The 23,873-nt window shown below is 43.3% G+C and overlaps 1 protein-coding gene and 3 long non-coding RNA genes across 5 annotated transcripts; 2 read left to right on the top strand and 2 right to left on the bottom strand.

The window, feature by feature from the left end:
• Positions 1 to 851: 851 nt before the first annotated feature.
• On the top strand, positions 852 to 2,048 carry LOC115570055 (uncharacterized). The gene is made up of 2 exons (XR_003981691.1): positions 852 to 1,261; positions 1,611 to 2,048. It is a non-coding gene; the product is annotated as an uncharacterized LOC115570055 (long non-coding RNA).
• A 68-nt stretch (positions 2,049 to 2,116) lies between these two features.
• On the bottom strand, positions 2,117 to 3,538 carry LOC115570056 (uncharacterized). The gene is made up of 2 exons (XR_003981692.1): positions 3,382 to 3,538; positions 2,117 to 2,625 (listed from the first exon to the last, which is right to left on the bottom strand). It is a non-coding gene; the product is annotated as an uncharacterized LOC115570056 (long non-coding RNA).
• Positions 3,539 to 16,496: 12,958 nt separating this feature from the next.
• LOC115570052 (uncharacterized) lies at positions 16,497 to 17,857 on the bottom strand. 2 transcript variants are annotated; one of them, XR_003981685.1, is made up of 4 exons: positions 17,784 to 17,857; positions 17,607 to 17,699; positions 17,082 to 17,506; positions 16,497 to 16,922 (listed from the first exon to the last, which is right to left on the bottom strand). It is a non-coding gene; the product is annotated as an uncharacterized LOC115570052 (long non-coding RNA). The 2 variants fall into 2 exon arrangements; XR_003981686.1 differs by having other exon boundaries at positions 16,497 to 16,875.
• A 2,402-nt stretch (positions 17,858 to 20,259) lies between these two features.
• Positions 20,260 to 23,426, top strand: LOC115570446 (uncharacterized). Its single transcript, XM_030399053.1, has 2 exons — positions 20,260 to 21,059; positions 21,151 to 23,426. Exons 1-2 carry the CDS (start codon positions 20,260 to 20,262, stop codon positions 23,348 to 23,350), a joined length of 3,000 nt encoding a protein of 999 aa, XP_030254913.1. The 3' UTR covers positions 23,351 to 23,426.
• Positions 23,427 to 23,873: the final 447 nt, after the last annotated feature.

Raw genomic sequence — 23,873 nt, 5'->3', positions numbered from 1 at the left:
AATTTACATTTCACAAAACAAATTAACATTTCACAAAACAAATTAACATGATACAAAACACTTTTACAAACGCCAAAACAAATTTACAAATAACATCAACCGGAAAGGGAATGTACCAACTCCGGGGTTGAACCGGAAGTGATAACCCGGCAGCGGCCAATTCGAGTTGTTGTTGTTGTTGATGGAGTTCATGGTGAGCTCAAGATGGACAGCCATCGAGTGAGGTTTTGCCCGTTTTGTGGACAACATATGAGCCGTTTAACGTGGTTTTGTTCTTCGTGTGGTCGGTCTTTAGAGTTTTTAAGGGGCATGGACCAGATCGACGGACCAGATATGCTGCAGCAGTGCATAAAATATTTTAATGAGGGACACTCATACGTTGTAATCGTGGACATGATGTAATGTTTACACAGTGTTCACATCAGGAGTAGAGGAGTAATCCTTTCTGCGATATAACCCAGCTCCATTCAGTTTGCTTTTCAGAGACCTCAAGCTGATGTGAACACTGTGTAAACATGACATCATGTCCATGATTACAGCGTACGAGTGTCCCTCATTAAAATATTTTATGCACTGCTGCAGCATATCTGGTCCATCGATCTAACCCGCAAGCAGCACTGAAGTGCTCAAATTACGTTAAAGCACACCCTCGAGGGTAATATTGCGATTATACAACTAATACCAACACAAATAAAATGTATAATCAAAATATGTCCATGTTGATGGACAATTTGCTCTCAAATGTTAAAGGTTTTTGCAAGTGTGCGTCGCGTTTCCATGGAAACACATGGGGTATGACTAATAGAGTGGCGTAGTCACGCCCTTCAGTTTCCGGTACATGGGACCTCTGTTGCGAATTATTATGAATGGCAGTCAATGGAGAGATAACAAATATTTTCTGGTCCCGTTTGAATTGTGCTATGAATTTCACATATGTTGTTTGTGGTTTTTAAAGATAATTTTCCATGCAAAGATTACTACAATTTAGCGCGAAGACGCTTGATAATGTTAGGTTTTGTGTGAGGCCGCTTTGTGAACTACAGTCCTTCGCCGCTCTCGACGCGAATGATGTACGTCACCACCCGCTATCTGGCGATCTCTCTGCACTACTTCACCGCTTTTTTCCAAGGGGAGGATAAACAGCCTAGAAAGAGGCGAACATCATTATAAGTCGGGGCATGTAGAGAGCTGCAGCCATGCCGATGGGGAGATGGTCGGTCTTGTCCACGCGAGTCGCAGGGAGCATCGTTATAAGGTTTCGGTGAGTGTTACGACTTCGCTAGCTAACTAGCTAGCTAATTGCAAGTACTGTAGTGTAACGTTAGTGGCTAACTTAAGCTCTCGATAAGAGAGTCAGCAAAGTTACCAATTTCTTTAGCGTCTGTTATACCCAGCTGAACATGCAAATACTAATATATCCAAACCCAGTCTGAATCATCTCACATATTTTGCTAGCCAGCTAACTGCCGTAGCTCTAGTAGCTAAATGAAGCTCCCGATATGAGTATGCATCAAATGCCCTCAGTGTGTTATCATTGCTAGTAGTGAATGGTGTTAGTCCCATTGTATATTCTTGCCTATATGTGTGTTTTGTTTTCCTTTTCCCTTCAGACTCGTGCCAGGACAGTGGAGACATGACCCTCACTGTGAGCTTCAGCATGGTCCCTTCAAGCGGTGTGCCTGAAGATGGCTCTGAGGAGTATTGTTTTCTCACTCTTCTCGAGACGTCAGCAAATATCTCATAAGATGGACATATCATGTGCGACATGTACAAGACACTTTGTTCTGCCAGTCTTTTGTCCTACACTGTAATTATATCTTTGCAATTAGGCTTAATATCATAGTTAAGCCATTGAAACATCAGGTAAGATTTTTACAAATGAGTGTGTGTGGTGATAAAATATAAAATCACACTCACAGCCCATACAATTTATCTGACATGAATATTGAACTTGAGGATTTGAATAAAATCTAAGTTATAAACACTAATCTAGGTAAATGACTGTCATCTTTCACATTGGGAATAAAGTAAGCGTGTATTCTGTTAAAGACTGTCTGATTGTTTTTAAACACAAACATTGTTTTTGACTCAAAGAAACACAGCTCAAGGTCATAACTACAGTCAACTTAATTTATTTGAAATGGTATACAAATCCAAGGCGCTGACTTGCAAGCAGGACACACAGGAACAGGATATGATGGTGCTGAGGAGAGAATATAGAAAACAAACTTGTGATAAAAATGGAATTAATGCTAACTTAAACTCACTTAAAAAGCTACGCTGTTACATTTTTGGTGTGTAAACGTTCATGTGAGGTCTGATTGATGCTTAAATAATTAATTGCATTAATAATGCCATGATGAAAAGTCACAACATATGCACAAGGCACTATCCCACATATTGCGTGTAATATGATTGACATGGGGTGGTGCATTGTGCACAATTTGAGGGACTGGGAGACTTGTGGACATGTTCTTGGTTGTTAAGTGCTTAATTTGGTCACTGGTCAGTTGTAGATACTGCTGTGTATGCTGACACTGCTAACTGTGATGCAGTAAAATTAATAAAACACTTGACCTGAAAATTCCTGTGTCCATCAGTCCTGGTTGGGGGCTTTAGCTGTTCCTACAAAAAGAGAAAGTGAACAAAGCAGAACATGATTTCTTTTAAAGTCTGATGAAGGATGAGTAAATCCCTTTATTAATTAATTCTTGAAAGACTGATTCAGACACGGTTGCAGTAATCATTTGTGTTATTGGTCTAACTCTAGGCAACAAACAATCCAGTAGAATTTCATGCAAGGCTGGCTGCTGGTCTCCGTAGTTTCGACTCTCTCTGATCAGTCTGATTTTGTATTTAAATTTACAAGATTACAAGAGTGGATTAAAAAGTAAATGTTATCATTACATGTTGCTCACTACCTTCATCACAACTCTGAAGCCAAAGTACTCTTACACAGTCAGATGAAACGTATGGCTATCACAGTATGTGCACCCTTTGGAATTGTGTGGTTTTCTGCACTGATTGGTTATAAAAATGTGGATATCTGATTGTCACCAGGAGCACTGGCTTGAGGGTTTTCAATGAAGACAATTTAAGCGGGACATTTTTTTCTTGCGCTAATAACATGTCACACTGTATGAGCAGTCATGCATAAAACATCTGCACCATCATACCATGCAGAAATCCACACTATTCCAAAAGGTTCACTCTTTTTCTTCCAACTGTGTAAAATAATGATAAGGATAAGGATGTACTGAAACTATGAAAATCAAGGCTAAACTTAATGTTAAAGTTAGTGTTAGCTTACGCCAGTTGTTAGCTGCTAGCTGGGTAGCAGCTAAGTTATCTTTGCTAAATTCGCATATACAAATCTCTTACCGGATCAATTTGAGCCAGCGATTCTTCACATCTGAAGGGATCCGAAAGAAACAACAGCCGTGCCTGCTCGAATGAGGACTGGTACAAAACACACCAGCATCTTGAAATACAGGAACCTTGCTTAGCCACTTGACAGCGGAGGGAAAAGTTGATGACGTGACGTCACATACGCGACATGTAGTCTTTCTCATCATTTCTTCTCTACAGCCTTTAACTGAACAATTGCACAATAGACTGTCAAACTCTTGACATGAAAAAATATCATTTAAACCCACAAACAACATGTGTGTAATCCAAGGCATATAACGACTGGGACCAGAAAATAATTACTTTCTGTCCATTCAATCCCATGTATATTTTACGATCCCAGAGGTCCCATGGGGTCCACCGGAAGGGGCGGGACTTCGCCACTCTATTAACTAACGGAGAAGCCTTTTTTCTGGGTTCTGGCTCGGTGCTCTGTCCTCTGTGAGGGGGGCGGGTCGAGAGGTGAGCTGCCTGAATCTGACCGGACCGAGACCCCAAGACCCAGAGAGAGATTTACTGATGCTGTAGCGGAACCACAAGGTCCAATAGACTGAAACCATCCGGCGCCCAGTGAAAAGAAGGAAAGAAGAGGAAGAAAAACGTGAAGAAGATAGAGGTACTGTAACGTCAATGTGATGAAGTGAATGAAATTAATAGTTTAATGATCGTAGTTCCCGTTGTGGGAGCAGAGTGTTAGCTTGCTAGCTTACTTTGGACGATAGCAGCATTGTTTAATAATCAATACATTGCTGAGTCGACATGTGTTACTGTTACTCCACCTTAAATTCATCAGTGACATTTGGTAAGTTAACATTAGACCTGTTCAGGTGTTATTACAGGTGTCTTTACTGCTTGTATGTCAGTTAATATGCTATTAGTTGTCCATCCCCTTTGTAACAGGTTAGTTGTAAGCCTTTGGTTTATTGTGTCACAGTTTATGTTTGTTAAAGTTTACATCAGTGTTAAAGTGCAGTTAAAGTGTATTACTGTTAATGCACCTTAGCTTTCCCATATCATCATAGGCAAAATATATACACTGCACTTGTACTCCGGTTAGACTGAATTGCTTTTCAATGACAAAGTTGAATGAATCTTATCACATTTTCATTATTACTCTATATTAGTCTTATGTATAGCACACACCAAGCATCTGTTTTTTTTTATTAAAATGTAACATGCAGTGGTCACATATATTTCTCTTCTCTCTTCAGATGCACTCATAACATATTTCACCACCACCAGCCCAGTGACACAGCATCAGGTGCTCCTGTCCCTCTAAGAGTGACACAGCATCAGGACTAAAGGCTGCACCAATAGACCTGCTGACTGGACATCTCTTCTGACTAGTTCACAGAGGACCAGTTTAAATAAAAAAGCAGTTACACATTTCCCAAAAACGAAGATGGGAGAGCAGTGTCCAACATAATTTTTTTTTCTTACTGGCCCACTTGGCCAGTAGATTCGAGTTTTACTGGCCCCATGTGTAATTTTAGTGGCCCAGCCACGAAAAAATGAAAACAACTGTTTTTAAAAAAAAAAAAAAAAAAAAAAAAAAAAACGTATTTAGTGAAATTGTTCCCATTTAATTGTTCAGAGTCTGTCCCTGCAAAATCAGTATGATCTGGCAATGATGGCAAAAAGTAATAGGGGTTTGCATAGTAACAAGTATTAAAATTTCAAAATTGAAATTACAACATATTTAATATTTTGAGATGTATCATTTCTCTCACTCCTATAATTCTGTTATCATTTTTCAGGTGATTGATGTTCTGAAAGCACTGTACAAACAGTACCATTATTTCTCCCGAAGTGGAGGGATCAGTATACCTGGCTGAACCATCGCGGCGGCGTATGTAACGCTGTTACTGTGATGATAAATGACACTTAAATATTGAATCTGTGTCTATAATAACCACACCCTGACATGTAAATGTGACATCATTCATTTAATTTAACTTAAAATATGGACAACTGACTGCATAATATATGAATCAGAAACAGAAATGCTTTACAGCAGCTCCCATTCAAAGTCAAGAATATGCAGAAAAATAGTAATAATGATAATAATAATAATAATAATAATAATAATAATAATAATAATAATAATAATAATAAACTATATATATGCTGCATATTTATAATAGAAGCCTACTGCAACTGTACTTTTGTTCACCATTAAATGTTATATGTTATATTTTATACATTATCATATTCTATAATGTTCTGTCATGGAGTACATCAATTCACTGCTAACAGAAAAGAACGCAGCTCACTGCCAGTTGCAGCTTCTTATCGTGATCTGCAGTCTTTGTTAATTTTTTGTCTCCGTGATTGTTATATTAGTACCCATCAAAAATCACAGTTACATGTCAGGATGTGATTATTATAGACATATTCAGTATTTAGCTGTCATGTATCATCACAGTAACAGCGTTACATACATTAGCAGCTGTAAACACATAAAAACATTATAAAACACATCATGTGGTCCCCTTTAAACGCTGGGCGGAGGTGTATATTTTGGTAAATAACCGCCGGTTCCAAATAAATGCAGAGTCTAATTTATTTTGAAAAAACATCAAGGAAGAAGACGTGACCGCTGACACTGCACGTTTTTCTTCTTCTCCTTTTTCACGTGTTGTGCCCAGAAGGATGTCAGAGAAGCTGGCGAAGTTTGTGACATTTTCATCCCGGATTTTTGTGATGAGGGAATTAAACGCCTGTCCCAAATAAACGCCTGGTCTGTTAAGTGTTTGAAACAAATAAATGCCCCGGCTATTATTTGGTATTTTACGTGTGTTCCTGCATCATTAGCACGAGCTGAACAATAAATCTAACACAGCAAGAGAGGCGGGACTTAAGGCAGAACAGCCAATCATCAGCCGGTCAGTCCCAAAGCCGGTGTCATGTTTGAAGCAGCAACAGGAGAGGGAGGGGGAGAGGAGGCAGCTGCAGCGAACACAGACAGAGCGGCCAGAGAAACTGAGCAACTGTAGTGAGGCGTTTGCAAAACAGGAGGTTTTCAAGATGGCGGAGTGAGTGGTAACTTTTCTGCAGGCTCCGGTTAAAATTCCTGTTTTAGTCCTAGAATTGTGAAACTTTCCTGCAACAACCCACAGTTGTGAGCCACTAACTACTACTACTAACTAACTTAAAAAAGGGTGCAGTTTTGAAAATCCTCCTCCCAATTTACATCGGAGTGAATGGGCGAGTTGAGAGCTACTCTTGTCGGTTAGAGGCAGATAAATCCAAAACCATAAATCCTACCGATAAAGTAGACATGTTGGGAGAAAGAAGACAAGTGTGGCTACAACTCTGGGAAATATCACTGTTTTTGAGCCTAATTTGTGGCCAGGATCTTCACGGAAAGAGAAATTTCTGAGCGATTTGTTGAGTCTCTCTCACTCTGTCAGTTGGCCCTCTCCACTCTGCTGTACGAACATTCCGCCATACACAATCATTTTTTCAATGATTGTGTATGGTGGAATGTTCGTGAATTTTTCCAAAATCACTCACCGTCATTCAAGGGTCACAGTTCAAAAACTACACATCGTAGGAAAAATTTTCAAATACAACAAAAGTACTCAGGACTTGTACCTACTGGACTTGTACCTACTGGCGAGCACAGCCCACTAATAAATTCCACAAGAACAATAGTGTGAATGCTGAGTCAGCATTCACACTAATAAACGACAAGAACAACAATAGTGTGAATGCTGACTCAGCATTCACACTAACTAGAAAAATGTGTATTTCCTGCAAAAATACAGTGTGAATGCTGAAGGCTGAAGCGATTTGGGAAATCTGCTGAACGTGCTGCCGAAAATGCACAGAACTATGAGAATGTTGAATAAAAGGCGAAAAGCTGTGGATTAAGACGGCAGGAAGATGTTAAAATGGTGAAAGAAGGCTAAAAAGGTGAAAAGTTATAGGCTGAAAGAGCTTAAATATGTGAAAAAGGAGTGAAAGGGATGAAAAGCTGTAGAGTAAGAGGGCTGGAGGAGGTTAAAAAGGTGAAAAAATATGAAACGCTGTAGAGTAAGAGGGCTGGATGAGGTTAAAAAGGTGAAAAAGGGATTACAGTTTTTATTGATTGCTTTGATGCAGCAGTCAACTCAAACTCCACATTTTCAAAACAGTGAACACACAGGCAGAAACAGTGGCACTCATGGTCAAAATGACTCATTTTGTTTGCAAAAGGCTCTAACCGTGCCAAAACATTTAAAATATGCAACAAAAGCTAATTTTGCCTTCAAACAACACAACTTGCAAACAAGTGTATGAGCTCTTCCAATCAACCACTACACAGTGGACAGCAAAATACAAAATACAGCACTCAGTGCTTATCGGTGCATCATTGTAGCCTATTACTGTCGTAGCTTTCATGCCAGTGCCATTTGTTGTCAAATTTACCTTATTGCAAAGAATTGGATCCAGACTCAGAAATGCTTTGATGCAAATGTTATTGATTCCATTGATACTTTCGTTCAAACTGTGGCAGAAAACTGAAATACTGTAAATATTACACAAAATTTGTGTATACCAAAATAAAATCTATTACAGTAAAGTATCAAAATCTATTACTGTAGAGTAAAAGAAATTGCCGCTTGATACTCAGTCTCTTCTGTCTTGAAGATGGGGCCACACGGCCTCATCCACATCACATTCATTATCCTCCCTTGCAATGAACCAAGGAAAAAATCTTCTTGCATGCCATCCAACCTTGACATTCCTCTGCACCTATTTCTCACTCTCATCTGCCTTCAATCCATGTTGGCAAAGAACAACACAGCCGCTGCACTTTTTAAGGCCTGCAGACTGATTGCTCATTGAAGATTTGTGTTTAGGCGTGTTAAACAGGTGCTTTGGTGATTTCATACTGATGTAGGTAGTTTATAATAGTTAGGAACAGATGGTTTCTGTTTGGTTACCATAGCTAAAACAATGGAGTTTGGACTGCTTGAATGACATCTGTGTTAACTGTTCTGCAAAAGGGTGGGGAAAATGTGTCAATCCAATGAGAAAGGGTTAACACATTTGCAAGAGGTGTCTTGTGCTCTGCTGAGACAGTGATGATGAAAACCGAGTGGATCCCAGTTTGTTTAAGCAGGTCAAAGCAATCAATAAAAACTGTAAAATGTAAACAAGTTACAGGGTGAAAGAGTTTTAAAAGGTGAAAAAAGGTTGAAACGGTGCAAAGCTATACAGTAAGAGCGCTCAAAGAGCTTAAAAAGGTGAAAAAAGCTGCAGAGTAAGAGGGCTGGAAGAGGTTAAAATGGTGATAAAATATGAAAAGCAGTAGAGTAAGAGGGCAGGAAAAGGTTAAAAAGGTGAATAAAGGATGAAAAGCAGTAGAGTAAGAGGGCTGGAAGAGGTTAAAAAGGTGAAAAAAGGATGAAAAGCAGTAGAGTAAGAGGGCTGGAAGAGGTTAAAAAGGTGAAAACATGAAAAGCTGTAGAGTAAGATGGCTGGAAGAGGTTAAAATGGTGATAAAATGTGAAAAGCTGTAGAGTAAGAGGGCTGGAAGAGGTTAAAGAGTTGAAAAAAGGATGAAAATGTAAAAAAGTCAAAGGGTGAAAGAGCTAAAAATGGCCGCACATATGCTGGAGCAGGAGCAACCATGGAGCAAGCCAACAAGATTTCCTACATTTCTATGTACATATTTTCTATGTCAAGTAAAAGATGTGGGATCCAAATCCAGCCGAAGAGAATACTTTTCCAGATTTTCCAGCTGCTCTGCACTGTAGCAATGATGTCACACACTGTGGCTCACGCAATACACACTCATACTTCAGATACACACGCTGGAGAAATAGCAGACAGAGATCAATATGTCCCCATAAGAATGAATGGGAAAACCCTTCCCAAACCCCTGCTATTTCTGAAAAAAAACGTAATGGTCATCACCGAAATTTGTGTATATTGAGTGAGAGAAGACAAGGCTGAACGCTTCCATGTCTTTTCATTTCGGTCAAGTGAGAAATGAGGGCACAGGAGCGAGAGACAAATCAGGTACCGTCTGATCTCGACCAGAAATTTAGCCTCAAAATTAACATTGCGGCTTATGGGGATATATTTCAACTTCTTGTCGCTCTCGGGCTTCTAAATCCAAAACTGTAAGTCCCACATCTGAAATGAGACAACCAGCTGACACCCAACAAGATTTCCTACATTTCTATGCATATATTGTCTACGTCAAGTAAAAGATGTGGAATCAAAATCAAGCTGAAGACAATTTCGTCTCCCATTCTTCGAGCTGCCTATACGCACTCTAGCGATGATGTCACGCACTCTAGCTGACACAATACACACCCATTATAAAATCAGAAGAGGAGCTTGTTAAAATAATTCTGCGATAATTTAGAACTGGAGGAAGGAGAACGGAGTCAGCTCAAAATATAAACAAGGTTTTAATCTTGTACAAGAGGAGCATTCACAGAGCAACACTCAGGTCTGTTACACAGTGAAGACTCAATATCTGAAGAGAAAAGCATGGTATTTATCCCTCTCTGTGGGTGTGTTTTTCCACAACAAAAGTTCCTAATTTATGACCTGCACTTAAAGGAATACTTCACAGAGAAGGAAGTGATAAGGAAGAGTTAAGCTTCAGTGGTCACTCAATACCAGACATAGGTAATAAAATGGCCTAAAACAAGGTCACAGGTTACAGGTCATATTAAACAGTTACATTGAACATTCCTATGTAAGACTTCACTTTACATCTCTCTTTGAAGTACAAAATTTCCATCACATATCCCTCCTGTTTATGCTGATTTCAAGCATAATTATAACAAATTTTGTAGAGTGTGAGAGCGAAAACCCTATCAGGCAGTTCAAAACATTCTAATTATCCATTATCTTTCTTGATAGGGAAACTCTCTCACGGTCCCGCTGCCCCGGCAACCACACGCAGGTACTCCAATTCAAAAGCATCTTGATTACATTGTTACCCCAAAACAAAACATAAACGTCCTCACCAAGCTAGTCAACCCATCGGGCCTGGCTACGGACCTATCCCTACCTAACTAAACTATCCCTTACACGTAAAAAGAATAAATGAAAAGGGGTCACTTTCAATATGTACAAAGGCTGTAAGTATTTTTCTAAGTGGCTCTAGTCAGCCAATTCAGAAAACTACAACTTCAGTTAGCTTTTCTGTAGTATCATCATAATCAGTAGAATAAACACATAAACAGCAATTATCCCTTAAACTGTGGTATCCTTATCTTCATCAAACAGGTTACCATATAAATCATCATCTGTCATATCAAATGTAACATTTTCTTGTGCTGCATTCTCATAGTCCTCTCGGTGGTCATCAGTGGTGGGGACCCTTTCATACAGCATTGTTGTTTTGGTCACAGCAGTGTCAATGAGTCTCTGTAACAGTCCTCTCAAACAAGGGATAAGATAACATCCACAAATGGTTAGAATGGCAATCATTACAGCTACAGATAACATCATCGCTTTTATAGAACCTGTCCATTTTCCGAGAATGTCCTGAAGCCAACCTGTCAGAGAATCATTGAAACCAGAATGTTCAGCTAACTCTGCAGATAGGGAGGTTAATCCATCCAGGGCCTTAGTGATGCTGCCATCCGGTGCTGTATTATTAGGAATAAATGTACAACACATATCTCCAAACATTCTACATACTCCTCCTTTTCAGCCAACAACATGTCTAACGCCATCCTATTCTGCCATGCCATTAAACTAGTCTTATCTAACTGTTGATGTATGCCCCCAATTGCTCCCTTAGTGTAATTCAGAAATCGTTGTTGATTATAATACACATAATTTATCCAATCCACATTATTATTAATAGTTACCCACCAAGCCAGGAGTGATTCAAACCCTGCAGCAACCTGATTTCTAGCTTTAAATTCGTCTGGAACACCTCGAGGAACACCAATTGCATCTACATAAACCTTACTATCAAATGATCCTTTTGGTGCTTTTCTCTTGGTAATACGTGAGTTATGTGTCTTCACTTTCTCTAATATCATCGTGTCATATGGTAAAATATATGTTTACATTAGTAACTGTACCATGGCACAAGTTCCCTTCCAGTCAGTTGGTAATTTTGCTCTATGTCTTACCTCCACAGAACCACCATACATCAGCTCTAGCCATGATTTGATCATTCACTACACCATCAGTGACATTGTTCTCGCCCTTACTTACATCAATGATGGTTTTACAGGTTGTCAACACCTCTACTGACACGGTACCTTTGATTCGTGTCAAGCAGGTATAATTTCCAGTGTATGGAGTAAACCAAGGTGGTTTAATCTGTGGTGACACTGGTGGGAACAAAAGGTTCAAAGTGGTGCAGTTTGTAACACTATCTGAGTTGTATAAATCTAGCATGCAACGAAAACCTTTCGGATCATTATCTGGATTAAGGGGAAAAGGCACTGTGCCTAACCCCGGCCTGGCTGCTGCACAGGCTAGACAGCTTGAGGGGGAAAACTTGCTGTTTCAAGCTGTGTGAACAATCCATTGTAACCATACATTTGAATCTGTGTATCCCGTTTCTAGGGCATGCGTTTCCTTCATGTTTTTTACGACTATATATTTTACAGGATAATTTTTCATCGAAGTCAGTGTGGTTGGCGTAGCCATTACAGATATTGTCTGATTACTCAAGTTTGGGGACACTGTTATATGAAATATCCCAATTGGGTTTGTTCCACTTACCCATGCTCCCAACACATATGTTCCGTTATCAGTGTGCTTGGGAGTCTTGAGTGTTATTATTGCAGGATTGCAGTGGTTTATTTCACAAGTGTCTGGCATCATCTAGATAATTGTCAATCGTTTTTTTAATTCAGGTTTCCGATTGTATCCCCAATCCTGTGTTCCTGTATTGGCAATTACCCAATTCCACTTCTCACATCCACACCCATACCTGTTAACAGTTTTCACCCCACACACTTCTATATGCGGTGCATGCAACTGTGGTTCAGTACATTGTATTATCACTGCACCTCTCCTAGTGTCCCATCTGGATTGTATTCCTATAGCTCTTTCCCTCATTTTATCATGTACCTGGCCTTGTATCTCTAAATTTGAGATAAGGAATGCAATTGTGGTCACACATAAAACAATTATTACACATAGTTTTAATTCCGGCATGGTGAATGCTTCTACTTATCTGGCAGTGGTATAGGGAAGAAAATTTGTACCATAATTCAAATTAAAATGCATTTACATAAATGCTTTTTCATTTTCAGAATGTAGCTGCATTTTTTGACTCATAAATAAAATTAGTAATAAATCCTCCAAATTGCATTTTCATTTTCTTCTTCAAGACTGCTCATTTTGTAACTTAATTCAAATGATAAAGAAAAGGACATTTAAGATTTAATATTCAAAAGATGGCCCAGCAAATAGGTACCAAAATTCAATTTGAAATGTCAAATTTGAAAATTAAAATGCATTAGCCGAAATGCTTTCTCATTTCAAAGTCAGAGCTGCATTTTTGACTCATAAATAAAATTAGTAATAAATCATCCAAATTTCATTCTATTTTCTTCTTCAAGACTGCTTATTATGTAACTTAATTCAAATGATAAGGAAAAGGACATTTAAGGTTTGCCAACGACTGTCTCGCTAGACTTAGCGACTTCTCAGTCCCTCTAAGCGACATTATTTCGAAAAAGCGACTAGCGACAAATTTAGCGACTTATTCAGATCATCGGGGGAAAGGCGAGAAATAGATTATATTGTAATTCACATGCTGCTTAGAGTCATCGCAGTCCACGGCTCCTCTGCAGCAGCACCGGGGTCTCTCCTGTCCCCTCCCGCGCGGCTGCGCAGGCGACAGGCCGGTGTGTGGGGGCTGGCTGGGGCAGGCAGGAGCGTGGATCTGATATCGGATAGCTGCCGTTTACTCTGTTTTGATCTGTTAATGTTAGGTGTCTTTAGCAAAGGTGAGACCCAGAAGCGGACAGGAGGCTGTAGCTGGATGCATGGAGTGTTTATTGTAACACGGACAAAGTCAGAGTAGGAGGGGGTGTGCACGGGGAAGCCACGCTCCGGAGCGCCGGAGAGCTGGCAGTCCTGTCGGCACTCGGAGGAGCGCCGGGCGGGTGGAGCTGGAGCGGATTGAGTGGATTGAGCAGTGCTGCTCAGTTTGTCTTTGAAAAAAAAAAAAAAAAAAGCAGAGGAGAAGACAATAGGCTACCTATGTATTTTTGATTCAACAAAAACTACTTGAAATTGATTGTGTATCCATCTCTTATAGCCATAGACGCATGACCACGGGCCTACACACGCAAAGTGTGCGCACGCAAAGGCTGTTACATTATTACATTGAATGTAATAATGTCCGCAAACGTAATAAACCTTAAACACCTACTAATACTGACCGTGCGTGCAAAATCCAGGTGCTGACCCTCCGCTGTCACACAACGGATCCCCCGTCCGCGCTCCCTCTCTCTCTTATAATTGTTTGCCCGAAAAATAATTCCCATAAAGAAAACATCGCCTGACATTTAAATTTAAATTCCCATTGACGATACAAATCTCAAGAAATCTGGATGTATTGCTCATTTGTAAACACAACACTTATCAGTCTATAGGCAAGAATCTAAAGGTTTATTAATTCAATTTATTTCAAATTCGCTTTATTGGCATGAATGCCACAACAACAACATTGCTCCAAGCACCAAGAACCACGAAAAGAATACCTAGCACAGTACCATTATACTTGCTGTGTGTGTGTTTATGTGAAATAATAATATTAATAATAATAATAATAACTTTGAACATTATCACAATTAAGTTATCAATCTGCGATGTAAACAAAATGCAAACATTTCAGACTTCTAACCATTTTTTAAAATTGTCTGTATTTTAATTGAGAATAGTTTTTTATATAAATTACACAAAAGGAAAAGAAAATGTGATTTGTTTTACCTATTTCAGCCATAAGCGGTCATATTGACCGCACATCATTTCGCGGGATTTCATTCATTGTCTCTCTTGTCTCTAACTTTGTTAGCAGTCTCCAGCTGTGCGACTGTAACACAACATTATATGAAGAAGGACTTACACTAATAGCCTAATTGATTCTTTTTCTTCCACTTACAGAACTGTTTACGACTCAAAACAATGTTATTATATATGACGTTTCTAAACCAAATGTCGTGGTTTCAAATGCATCAAATTCCCACATCCAGTTACGCAGGCAGCTGTCCAGGGTGCTGAACCAGGTGACAGACAAAGGCTGCACTCTGCGTTCTGATGTTTGCTGGGCAGATCTGTCTCCCTTGGTTTCTCATCCACTCTGTTGTGGGAGATCTCCCACAGAGCAAAAGAAATACACATTTTTTCTCTCTCGGCTGAACTCTGGCTTGAGCCCACTTCACCCAGGCGCGAGCCTGCAGCCCCCGCTCCTGCTGACAACAGACCGGGGTAGAAAACAGACATTCCTTTGCTCAGAACCCATAACAGGCTGTGTCTGAATATGTCCGAAGATCGGTATAACGCATTGGAGCAATTTTCATACAATTTCGGATATTTAGCATGATTAAATAATTTCAATTCAACATAGCCATTTGTCCAGCTGAAGCCTTATGAGCATGAAGTAGGCTTGTTTTGCGGTTAATCAGCCACATGATCCGTTTTAACCCACAAAGGAAAAAAGGATAAATGTGCAGCCTCCGTTTCCTTTCTGATTGTGTCCGTTCGGAGTGGGGGGTTTCGGAATGGAGGGGTTTCCCCAATAGACTTTTCGGAATAGCGGGGTCTTTGAAAAAAAGAGAAACCCCGCCATTACGATGAATTGAAGTCTATGTTCGGAACAGCGGGGTTTCGGAAAGGCGGGGCTCCAGGCTATAAAGCGGCCGGTGATTTTGTGACCAGCTGCAGGTGCGTGGGTGTGGGAGAGAGAGAGACATTAGCTTATAGCACTTTGTAGAAGACGCTTTATAAAGTTCACTCCATTGACTTGTATTAGTTCACGGGGCTGAGCTGCCACATCCAATATGGGGGCGACGTCGACGTACGGTCCAGCGCTGATACCTTCAGTTTATTACCGGGAATACTGACTGTAAAGTACCGTGTGTGTTTCATGGGTCTGACTGTGAGTCTGCAGTCTGACCCACCGTCACTGCCAGCAGCTCTTCAGAGCGGCTTCATTACGATCACCGTAAATGTTAGAGAATTTCGCACTGGAAAAAAAATGTGCGGCTGATTTAACCAAGCAAACGCGAACCATGGTTGGCTTGACCGCAGTACAGAACTGGACATGGTGGTGATTTTCCCGCTGTTTCTGAAAACATGTACCACAGTCTATGCTACCAACACAGCCTTCACACTCTCCTCTTGTCCCTTCTCTTGCTCCAGTGTCGAATAAGCACACCGCCGCCCCCTAACGTAGATGCGTAGCACGGTCGGTCAGACTGGGGAGAAGGATCTAGCTGCAGCCGCAGCCAAGCCAGAGCCGCTCCAAACCACGCCCATTACAAAACACGCCCCCTACAAAACACGCCCATACAACACTACGGTGGCTGTGGAGGCCCTGAGCACTTAGAAAGCAAACACAAAGGAAACAAAGCAATAACCAGATCATTTTTAACAACTTTAACGGTTGATTCACAACATTAAATGCTTTTCAATGCAAACAATGTGCTTGAAACAATAAATATATACAAAAATAGAAAGTTAAGTAATAAAAAAAATAAAAGATTGGGATAAAAGATTAATCTGATAAAAGATTAGATAGGCCTGCTAAATCTAGTGCATGCATCTTTTCATTTTTTATATAAGTGACTAATGTATGTGCACAAGGTTATTTTAAACTCAATAAAATAAAATATTTACAGTAATAATAATAATAATTAGTAGTAGTCATTTCGATTAAAATAGGTTGTTTCCACCAGCCGTTTTTCTAAGAGCCACACTGTCACAGAGCTTGGCCTACTACATCAGATGCCATAATTATCACTCTAAGGTGATGATTTCTTATGGGTTAACAGAAAAGACTGCTGGACACAAATAAAATGTATTTATGCATTTATAAATATGACCATACACAGGTCTTTAAAATATGTACCTCAAAACACAAAAGTTGAGACAAATGAATTAGCCAGCAACAACTTTTATTGGCAATAAAATAAAACATTATCATTTCACAGACTATTTTTTAATTCATCCTACATACATACTAAAGCGTCTTCAAAAACTCCTCAGAGTCCAGAGCTCTTCTGAGTTTTTCAGCATATGTTTCTAGTTGCTGTAGAGCCTCCTTGCTCATGTTGTTTGTCATGTAATGAGCCAACAGCCGTTTTTCACTGATGAGACAAAATGGAAGAAAATAGCGATTAGTAAAAGGAAATTAACACGGAAAGGCTGTCATAAACAAGGTAAAAAACAATACTTATAGGTATTAGCACTCTCCTTATGTATGTAGCATACCTCAAGTCATACTGCAGTCAACATTTATACACTTCTGTGGCTCTGTCAATGGAAAATGCATGGACAGCTGAAAGGGCGTGGACTGTTGCCTGTGTCATGAGGTGAACAAAAGGACATCTTTCATTTAGACATTTAAGTTGTCTGTCATGTTGCAGTTAACAAGGTATTAACCATAAGTTAAAGACTGACAATAATAACAATTATACAAAATATGTTAATATAATAAATACAAAAGTTTCATAATTTACCTCTGGCAGAAGCACATCCATAACAAATGCCACGTGATTGTGACACCTGGTTGTCTGTGCTTCAACCAGGCTTGTCAAGAAGCCCAGCACTCTGTCCAGCTGCACATCCTCCACAAAGAAAATGATCACCCTGCCCTTTGATGTTGCCCATGAGGATGTAACTTTTCATGTGATGACCGTCTGTAAATATATATATTTCTTAGGAGAATGCTCAAAATAAATGTACGAACACTAGGCTAACAGAAAATGTTTCACTTAAATCATTCATTTAACATATTTTGACCAAAATTAGTTACACTATGTGACTTAAATTCCATTTTCAAACTCACTTCAAGATGTTGCAGTAGACCGTTATCCTGAGTGATGAACGTTACATGAAGGTCACTAGTGACTTTTCTATGGTGTTCAGCTTGCTGAGCCCTTTCCTAAAATTTGATCAAACAGCATTCAGATGTTAAACGTAATTATTCTGGTTAAGTATATCAAATAAGATTTGTTGTTTGTTGATCCTTTGCATGTCCTCACCACAAGCCTGTGGAAAGATGCGTCTTCACTCAGGATCCCAACGTCTCTGGTTGTGGTGACCACATCATGTTAGTCCATGCTGTCATTATAGTCCTTAATCAGGACACACAAAGTCATGGCTTAGTGCACAGCTGTGAACACTGGATATGTTGTTCTCTTGGGTTAATCTTCACTCACATTAACATGCTCTCTGGGTGGAAAGCTGTAAGGCCTCTTACTGTACATGTGGTCGGTGTCCTGTGGACTCTGAAGAAAGCAAACCATAACTGTGTCAGTTTGTTTTATGGGGATCGAGGGAGGATTGACATTTGCACTTAAAATTATCGCACCCCCATTGCAAATTAGGTTTATTGACAAAATGTACAAACTTTCTGCTTTTTACAATAAACAAATCAAACATGAACAATTTAAATGGATTCAAGAATACATCTGTCATTTTTGCAATAAATGTATTTGTATGTCACTTTCTGACATGCACTTAAACGTCACCGTTAATAAATCTCTAGCCAGTACAGTTATTTGAAGTGATATAAAACATGACCCTATTTTTTAATGTTTTTGTGTGTCAAAATAACACATTGATATGTTGAGTTAAATGACAATATTCTGCGTCTACGTGCCGTGTTCCCTCAATACTTCTGTTATCATCCCTTGCTCAGTCATTAATCTGATTTTCATAACGTAAAAGACGACACAAAATGGGTTTGCTTACGCACATTTTCAGTGTATCGGTTTGACGAAATGTGTTGGGTTTTTTTTTAAAAAAAGTCCGGTGTCTTTGAAAAAGACAGTCATTAATGCTCTTTCTGCCTGGCAAAAGACGTCTCAAACATTAAATTAAACGTCAACATCTTCCCAAAATGTAAACGACCTAACCTGAAACGGCATCTCCATCTTGTCTGCCTACAGGCGCTGCTGACAACTGCGGTTGGCGAACGTACGGTTAAAATGACATTAAGTGTTCAATGTTTACACCTCCTAACCGGGAACTTAAAAATAATATAAATGCGTCTCACCTGAACTGGCATTGGCTGCATTTGCCTTCTTCTTCTTCTTCTTTGACTGCTTGCATTTGCTGCTGTGAGTTTAATCGTCCTTCCCGGCCACCGTAGCAACACGTAGGCGTAGTTTGTAGAGGCGTGGTTTGTATGGGGCGTGGTTTGTAGTGGCTTCGGGGGTCGCAGTGGCTGCAGTTGGGTATTATTGAGACTGGGGGCTGAAGAAGAAGAGAGGCCGCTGACGTCACTCTCCTGCGCCGCTTGGGATTGCGAATTCAAATTGAATTTTGGACCTTTTTTTGCGGGGGGAGGGCTTCAAAACGAAAAAGCAGATCTATTTCGACCTCACTCAGACCGTCACCACGGTCTTCACCTTGAATGATACCATCATCTCCCTATCCTCGAGACCATATAACAACAAAGTCATGTGACTGACCTTAAGGAGGCTTGACTCGCCGCCTACAAAAGCATCCAGGTGAGCATGCCTCTCCCTCTTTGCCTCACTCGCCTCATCCGAGACCGCAGGTAAGTAGCGTTTTTTTGGACTCCACAATTAGCAATCCGTCACTGCAGTGCAGGTGCCTTGCGCCCCTGAGGATTGTAGGTGGATTGTTTCCTTGGCGCATTTGATGAATTGTAAACATGACGGAGGTTACGCCACGTGAAGCAGAGCGTTTAACCTCTCTCTTTGTTTCAGGTGATTGTCATTAAAGACCCGCAGCTTGTGGTAAGTGGTTTCGTTTTCACAGCGTTTTCTCCTTCATAGGTGTGAATTATCAAGCAAATTAAGCGTGCTCAGAAGCCGCTTCCTCCTTTGTTTGTATTAGTGTTGATTTCCCTGTTTAACCCGCTGTCCGCAGTGGGTGGGAGCTTGTGTCCCCCCCCCCTCGTGCGTTCGCGCACAATGAGTGGGGCTGGTGAGCTTAAGTTGGTCGTGGGGTTGCTTTCTTCCCAACCGGCTTATTGGTAATTGAGTTAATAGGCAGCCCCCTTGCCTCTGTGCGCAGTAGGCTGCTCGTTTAATTTTCTCCCGTTTTTGGGTCTATTTCTGTCAAACTTAAAGCTGCAGTAGCAGAATTTTTCATTCGCCCTAAATCCCTGCTTTTTGCAGTAGGTGGGTTGTTTTTCTTTCACTGGTTGGGTGCAGCCTGGTTTTTTGTTTCCCTTTGACCAGCTATTCGTAGCTGTTGGCTACATAGAGGAATGGCCTCTCATGCCTGCCGCTTTTGCCTGGGTGTTATGGACCCCTGTGATGGCCATCGGGAGTGCCCCTCCTGTCTGGGCATTGCCCATGTGTTGGAGGATGTTGCCAACCCCTGTGCAGCGGCAGTCGAGCTGCCCAGGGAAGAACGGGCTTGCAGGGCCAAACGACTGGAACTGTCTGTTCGTGCAGGGGCTGCGCAACCTGACCCTTCCCAGTTCAGTGAGGAGGGCGTGCATGCTCCTAAGACACGCTCTCGGAAGCGCAAACATGAACGCACCCCTAACCGTAGAGAAGGCGTGGCTCTGGTGAGAAGCAGGCGGTCCAGCCCCCTGATGACCCTGTGGATGCTCCGGGTGGCCAGGGTGCCCATGGAGACACCCAATTGCAAATCCTGGCTGCCATACGTGGTCTGTCAGAGAGATTGGGCAGAGTGGAGGCCCAGTGGCCCGCCATGACAGGCACGCCGGGGGAGGAGCACTTGAAGGAGCCCTCCCCTGATGAGTTGCCCTCTGGTCAGGGAGATGGAGGTGATACTCCGGACGTCATCTCCCTGTATGCACGGGACTCACCTTTTGGGAGCGGCGAACAGTCTGACATTGCTGGTTCAGACGAGCAGCTCAGGTCCTCTGCGGTTGAGGGGATGTCTAACCTCAGCCCAGCTGGCGGGGGCGAGTCTCCTGCCATCGACATAATTTCTAAAATTATGAGTGCGGCGAAGATTGTGGGACTCAACATCCCAGTTGTGGCACCTGCTCCGATGGACGGTGTGTGGGCTGGTATTTCCCACTCTCAGCACCCCATATCTGTTCCTGTGGCAGCAGATTATTTGCACATGCTCAGAAAATCTTGGAATGCCCCGAGTGGTGCACCTCAATTCAACGCTGGATGCCGGAGGCTGACGAAGGTCATGTACGCTCCTGACACCGGCATGGGGGACATGCCCCCGGTTGAGAGGGAGATGGCGGCCCTTACGTCTCTAGGCCCAGAACGGGTGACCGCTAACCCTCGCTGTCCTGTAAAGGAATGCGAAAAGACCGACCGCCTGGTGTGTCGCTCTTACAATGCTGCCACCCGGGCTGCCCGCTCCGGTAATGCGCTCGCCATTTTGTTGGCAGCCCTCAGGAGGACGGCTAACCCAGAGGATCAGGACACTATGAGCCTGATAGACTCCGCTCTTGTCACTCACTCCCAACTTACAAGGGATGTTGGTGTAGTGATGTCATCTGCCATGATGTCCAGGAGGCAGATTTGGTTGGCGCAGACATCCCTTCCAGAGAACATTAGGAAGGAGCTCACAAACATGCCAATTGTGCCTGCACTGGTTTTTCATCCTGATGCTCAGGGCGTGTTGGACAAAGCTGAACAGTCTCGCCGCACTAGAGATTGTGTGCGGCGCACCTTTAGTAGAACCACGGCTCCCAGGTATGGTTCTAGGGGTCCCCAGCATTCAAACCATCCCCCTGGCGCTCGCCAGGAGCCGTGGCGGCAGCATGCTGGTTTCCCGGCCTCTGGTAATACACAACCGCCGTCACGCCGGCAGCAGCGGTTTCAGCCCCGTCCTCCCAGTAAAGAGGGGTCCCACAGGAGACGCCCCCCCAGGGGTACGGGACGACAGGCTGGGGCCCCATAGGGGTGGGGGGTCGGCCGCCGCAGTTTCCTCCCAGCTTTGCCTGGACAGCTGGGAGGAAAGGGTTTTGGACCCCTGGGTGCTGGCTACAGTGTCCACAGGGTACAGGATCCAGTTTCGGCGGCGACCCCCCCCTTTCTCCGGGGTCCGTATGACCACGGTCAGGGACCCAGTCCAGGAGAAAATTTTAGCAGGGGAAATTGTGACCCTTCTACAGAAGGATGCAATTATGAGGGTAGAGCCAAGCGAACAGCTCGCTGGCTTTTACTCTCTGTACTTCCTCGTGTCAAAAAAAGATGGAGGCCTACGCCCCATCTTGGACCTCAGACGCTTAAATGCCTTCATAAAGGTTTTGCCCTTCAAGATGCTGACCACGAGTCAGATCTTGGAGGCTGTGGAAAAGGGGGATTGGTTCACATCAGTTGATCTAAGGGACGCTTATTTCCACGTGCCCATCTGCCCAGACCACAGACCTTTTCTCCGCTTTGCCTTCCAGGGACGGGCCTACCAGTTCAAGGTCCTCCCATTTGGCCTTTCCCTCTCACCAAGGGTCTTTACCAGGGTGATTGGAGCAGCTCTGCGCCCTCTCCAGCTGTCGGGTATGAAAATCCTCCCGTATTTGGACGACTGGCTGATCTGTGCCCCATCCCACGACCAAGTTCTACGGGATACGGGTTTGGTTCTCTCCCACATCCAGTCCCTGGGGCTCAAAGTGAACTGGATGAAAACCAACCTGGAGCCAGGTCAGCAGACGGTCTTTGTCGGGCTGCGCCTGGACTCTGTCGCAATGTCCGTGTCACTCACCTCTCAGAGGGTGGGGAACATCCTGGCCCTTCTGTCCCATTTTCGCCTCGGCAAGAGACTGGAGTTGGTCCAGTTCCAGAGGCTGTTGGGCATGATCTCGGCTGCAGTGGCCGTTGTTCCTCTTGGTCTCCTCAGGGCTCGGCCTTTGCAGAGATGGTTCAATGCTCTCGGCCTCCACCCGAAATTACACAGACGTGCAAAGGTTCGGGTGACACACACGTTTCTCCGGGCTTTGCGCCCATGGAGGGACACGAGGCTCCTTCTCCAGGGTGTCCCCCTTGGGAATATTCCTTCGAGAAGGACGGTGGTAACCACAGATGCCTCCCTGACAGGGTGGGGAGCAGTGTGGGAACACAGGATGGTGCGTGGTGTCTGGGAACCCCCTTGGGGGGAGGAGCACATCAACGTCTTGGAACTGAGGGCAGTTTTCCTGGCGTTGAAGGCGCTCCTTCCTTCCATCCAGGGCAGGCATGTCCTGGTACGCACGGAAAGTTCCTCCACGGTGTTCCATGTGAACCACCAGGGGGGCACCAGGTCACTGCGTTGCCTCCAGGTGGCGCAGACACTTCTGTTTTGGGCGGCTCAACATCTAGCTTCACTCAGGGCAGTCTACATTCCCGGCATTGGGAACCGGGCGGCAGACCTCCTGTCCAGGACGGGCCCTCTCCCAGGAGAGTGGAGGCTTCACCCAGAGGTGGTGGCCCTCCTGTGGGCTCAGTTTGGCATGGCCTGCGCCGACCTGTTCGCCTCTGCGGAGACAACACACTGCAGGATGTGGTTCTCCCTAATGGGCAGGGGGGGCCCTCTGGGTCTGGATGCTCTGTCTCACGAGTGGCCGGACGGGTTGTTGTACGCTTTTCCCCCACTCCCGTTGATTTCCCAGGTGCTCCACAGGGTCACTATGGGCCGTTACAAGGTGCTGCTGATAGCCCCTCGGTGGCCGAGGAAGTACTGGTTCCCCAGGCTCCTTCGCCTTGTCCACGGTCAACCCTGGGCCCTACCGGGCAGGGTGGACCTCCTCTCACAGGCGGAGGGCCAGATCTGGCATCCCAGACCTGCTCTTCTGCAGCTCTGGGCATGGCCCCTCCTCAGTCCCGGCCTCAGGGATTAGATGAAGCTGTTCTGAGGACTATAGGACATGCCCGAGCTCCCTCCACCCGTGCCAATTATAGCCAGAAGTGGAGTGTTTTCCTGACATGGTGTCCACGCGCACAAATTGACCCATCGACGTGCCCCATTGAACTGATCCTCCGTTTTCTCCAGTCTCTCTTGGACTCAGGGAGGGCCGCTAGCACCATTAAAGTATACACTGCTGCTATTTCTTTCTTTCATGAGGCAGTGGGTGGGGTTACCGTAGGCAGGCACCCTTTGGTGTCGCAGTTCGTTAAAGGGGCCTGTCGCCTGCGTCCAATCAGGTCCCCCAGAGCTCCATCGTGGGACCTCCCGTTGGTGCTGAGGTCCCTGACTCAACCCCCGTATGAGCCCCTTGATCAGTCCACCCTCAAGTTCCTGTCCCACAAAACAGCTTTCCTCTTGGCTATATGTTCAGCTAAACGAGTGGGCGAATTACACGCTCTGTCTGCGAGTGGGGATTGTTTGAGGTGGAAGGCAGATGACACTGGCGTGTCTCTTTG

This window comes from Sparus aurata, chromosome 19 (genome assembly GCF_900880675.1).
Source record: "Sparus aurata chromosome 19, fSpaAur1.1, whole genome shotgun sequence".
Classification (NCBI taxonomy): domain Eukaryota; kingdom Metazoa; phylum Chordata; class Actinopteri; order Spariformes; family Sparidae; genus Sparus; species Sparus aurata.
This window is presented reverse-complemented; position numbering and strand designations above follow the sequence as displayed.

Excerpts from the sequence above, each read along its gene's own strand:
- LOC115570446 (XM_030399053.1), top strand. The coding sequence starts at position 20,260 with ATGACAGGCACGCCGGGGGAGGAGCACTTGAAGGAGCCCTCCCCTGAT. Across the intron at positions 21,060-21,150 it reads ATGTCCAGGAGGCAGATTTG|GGCGTGTTGGACAAAGCTGA; the intron begins GTTGGCGCAGAC and ends CCTGATGCTCAG.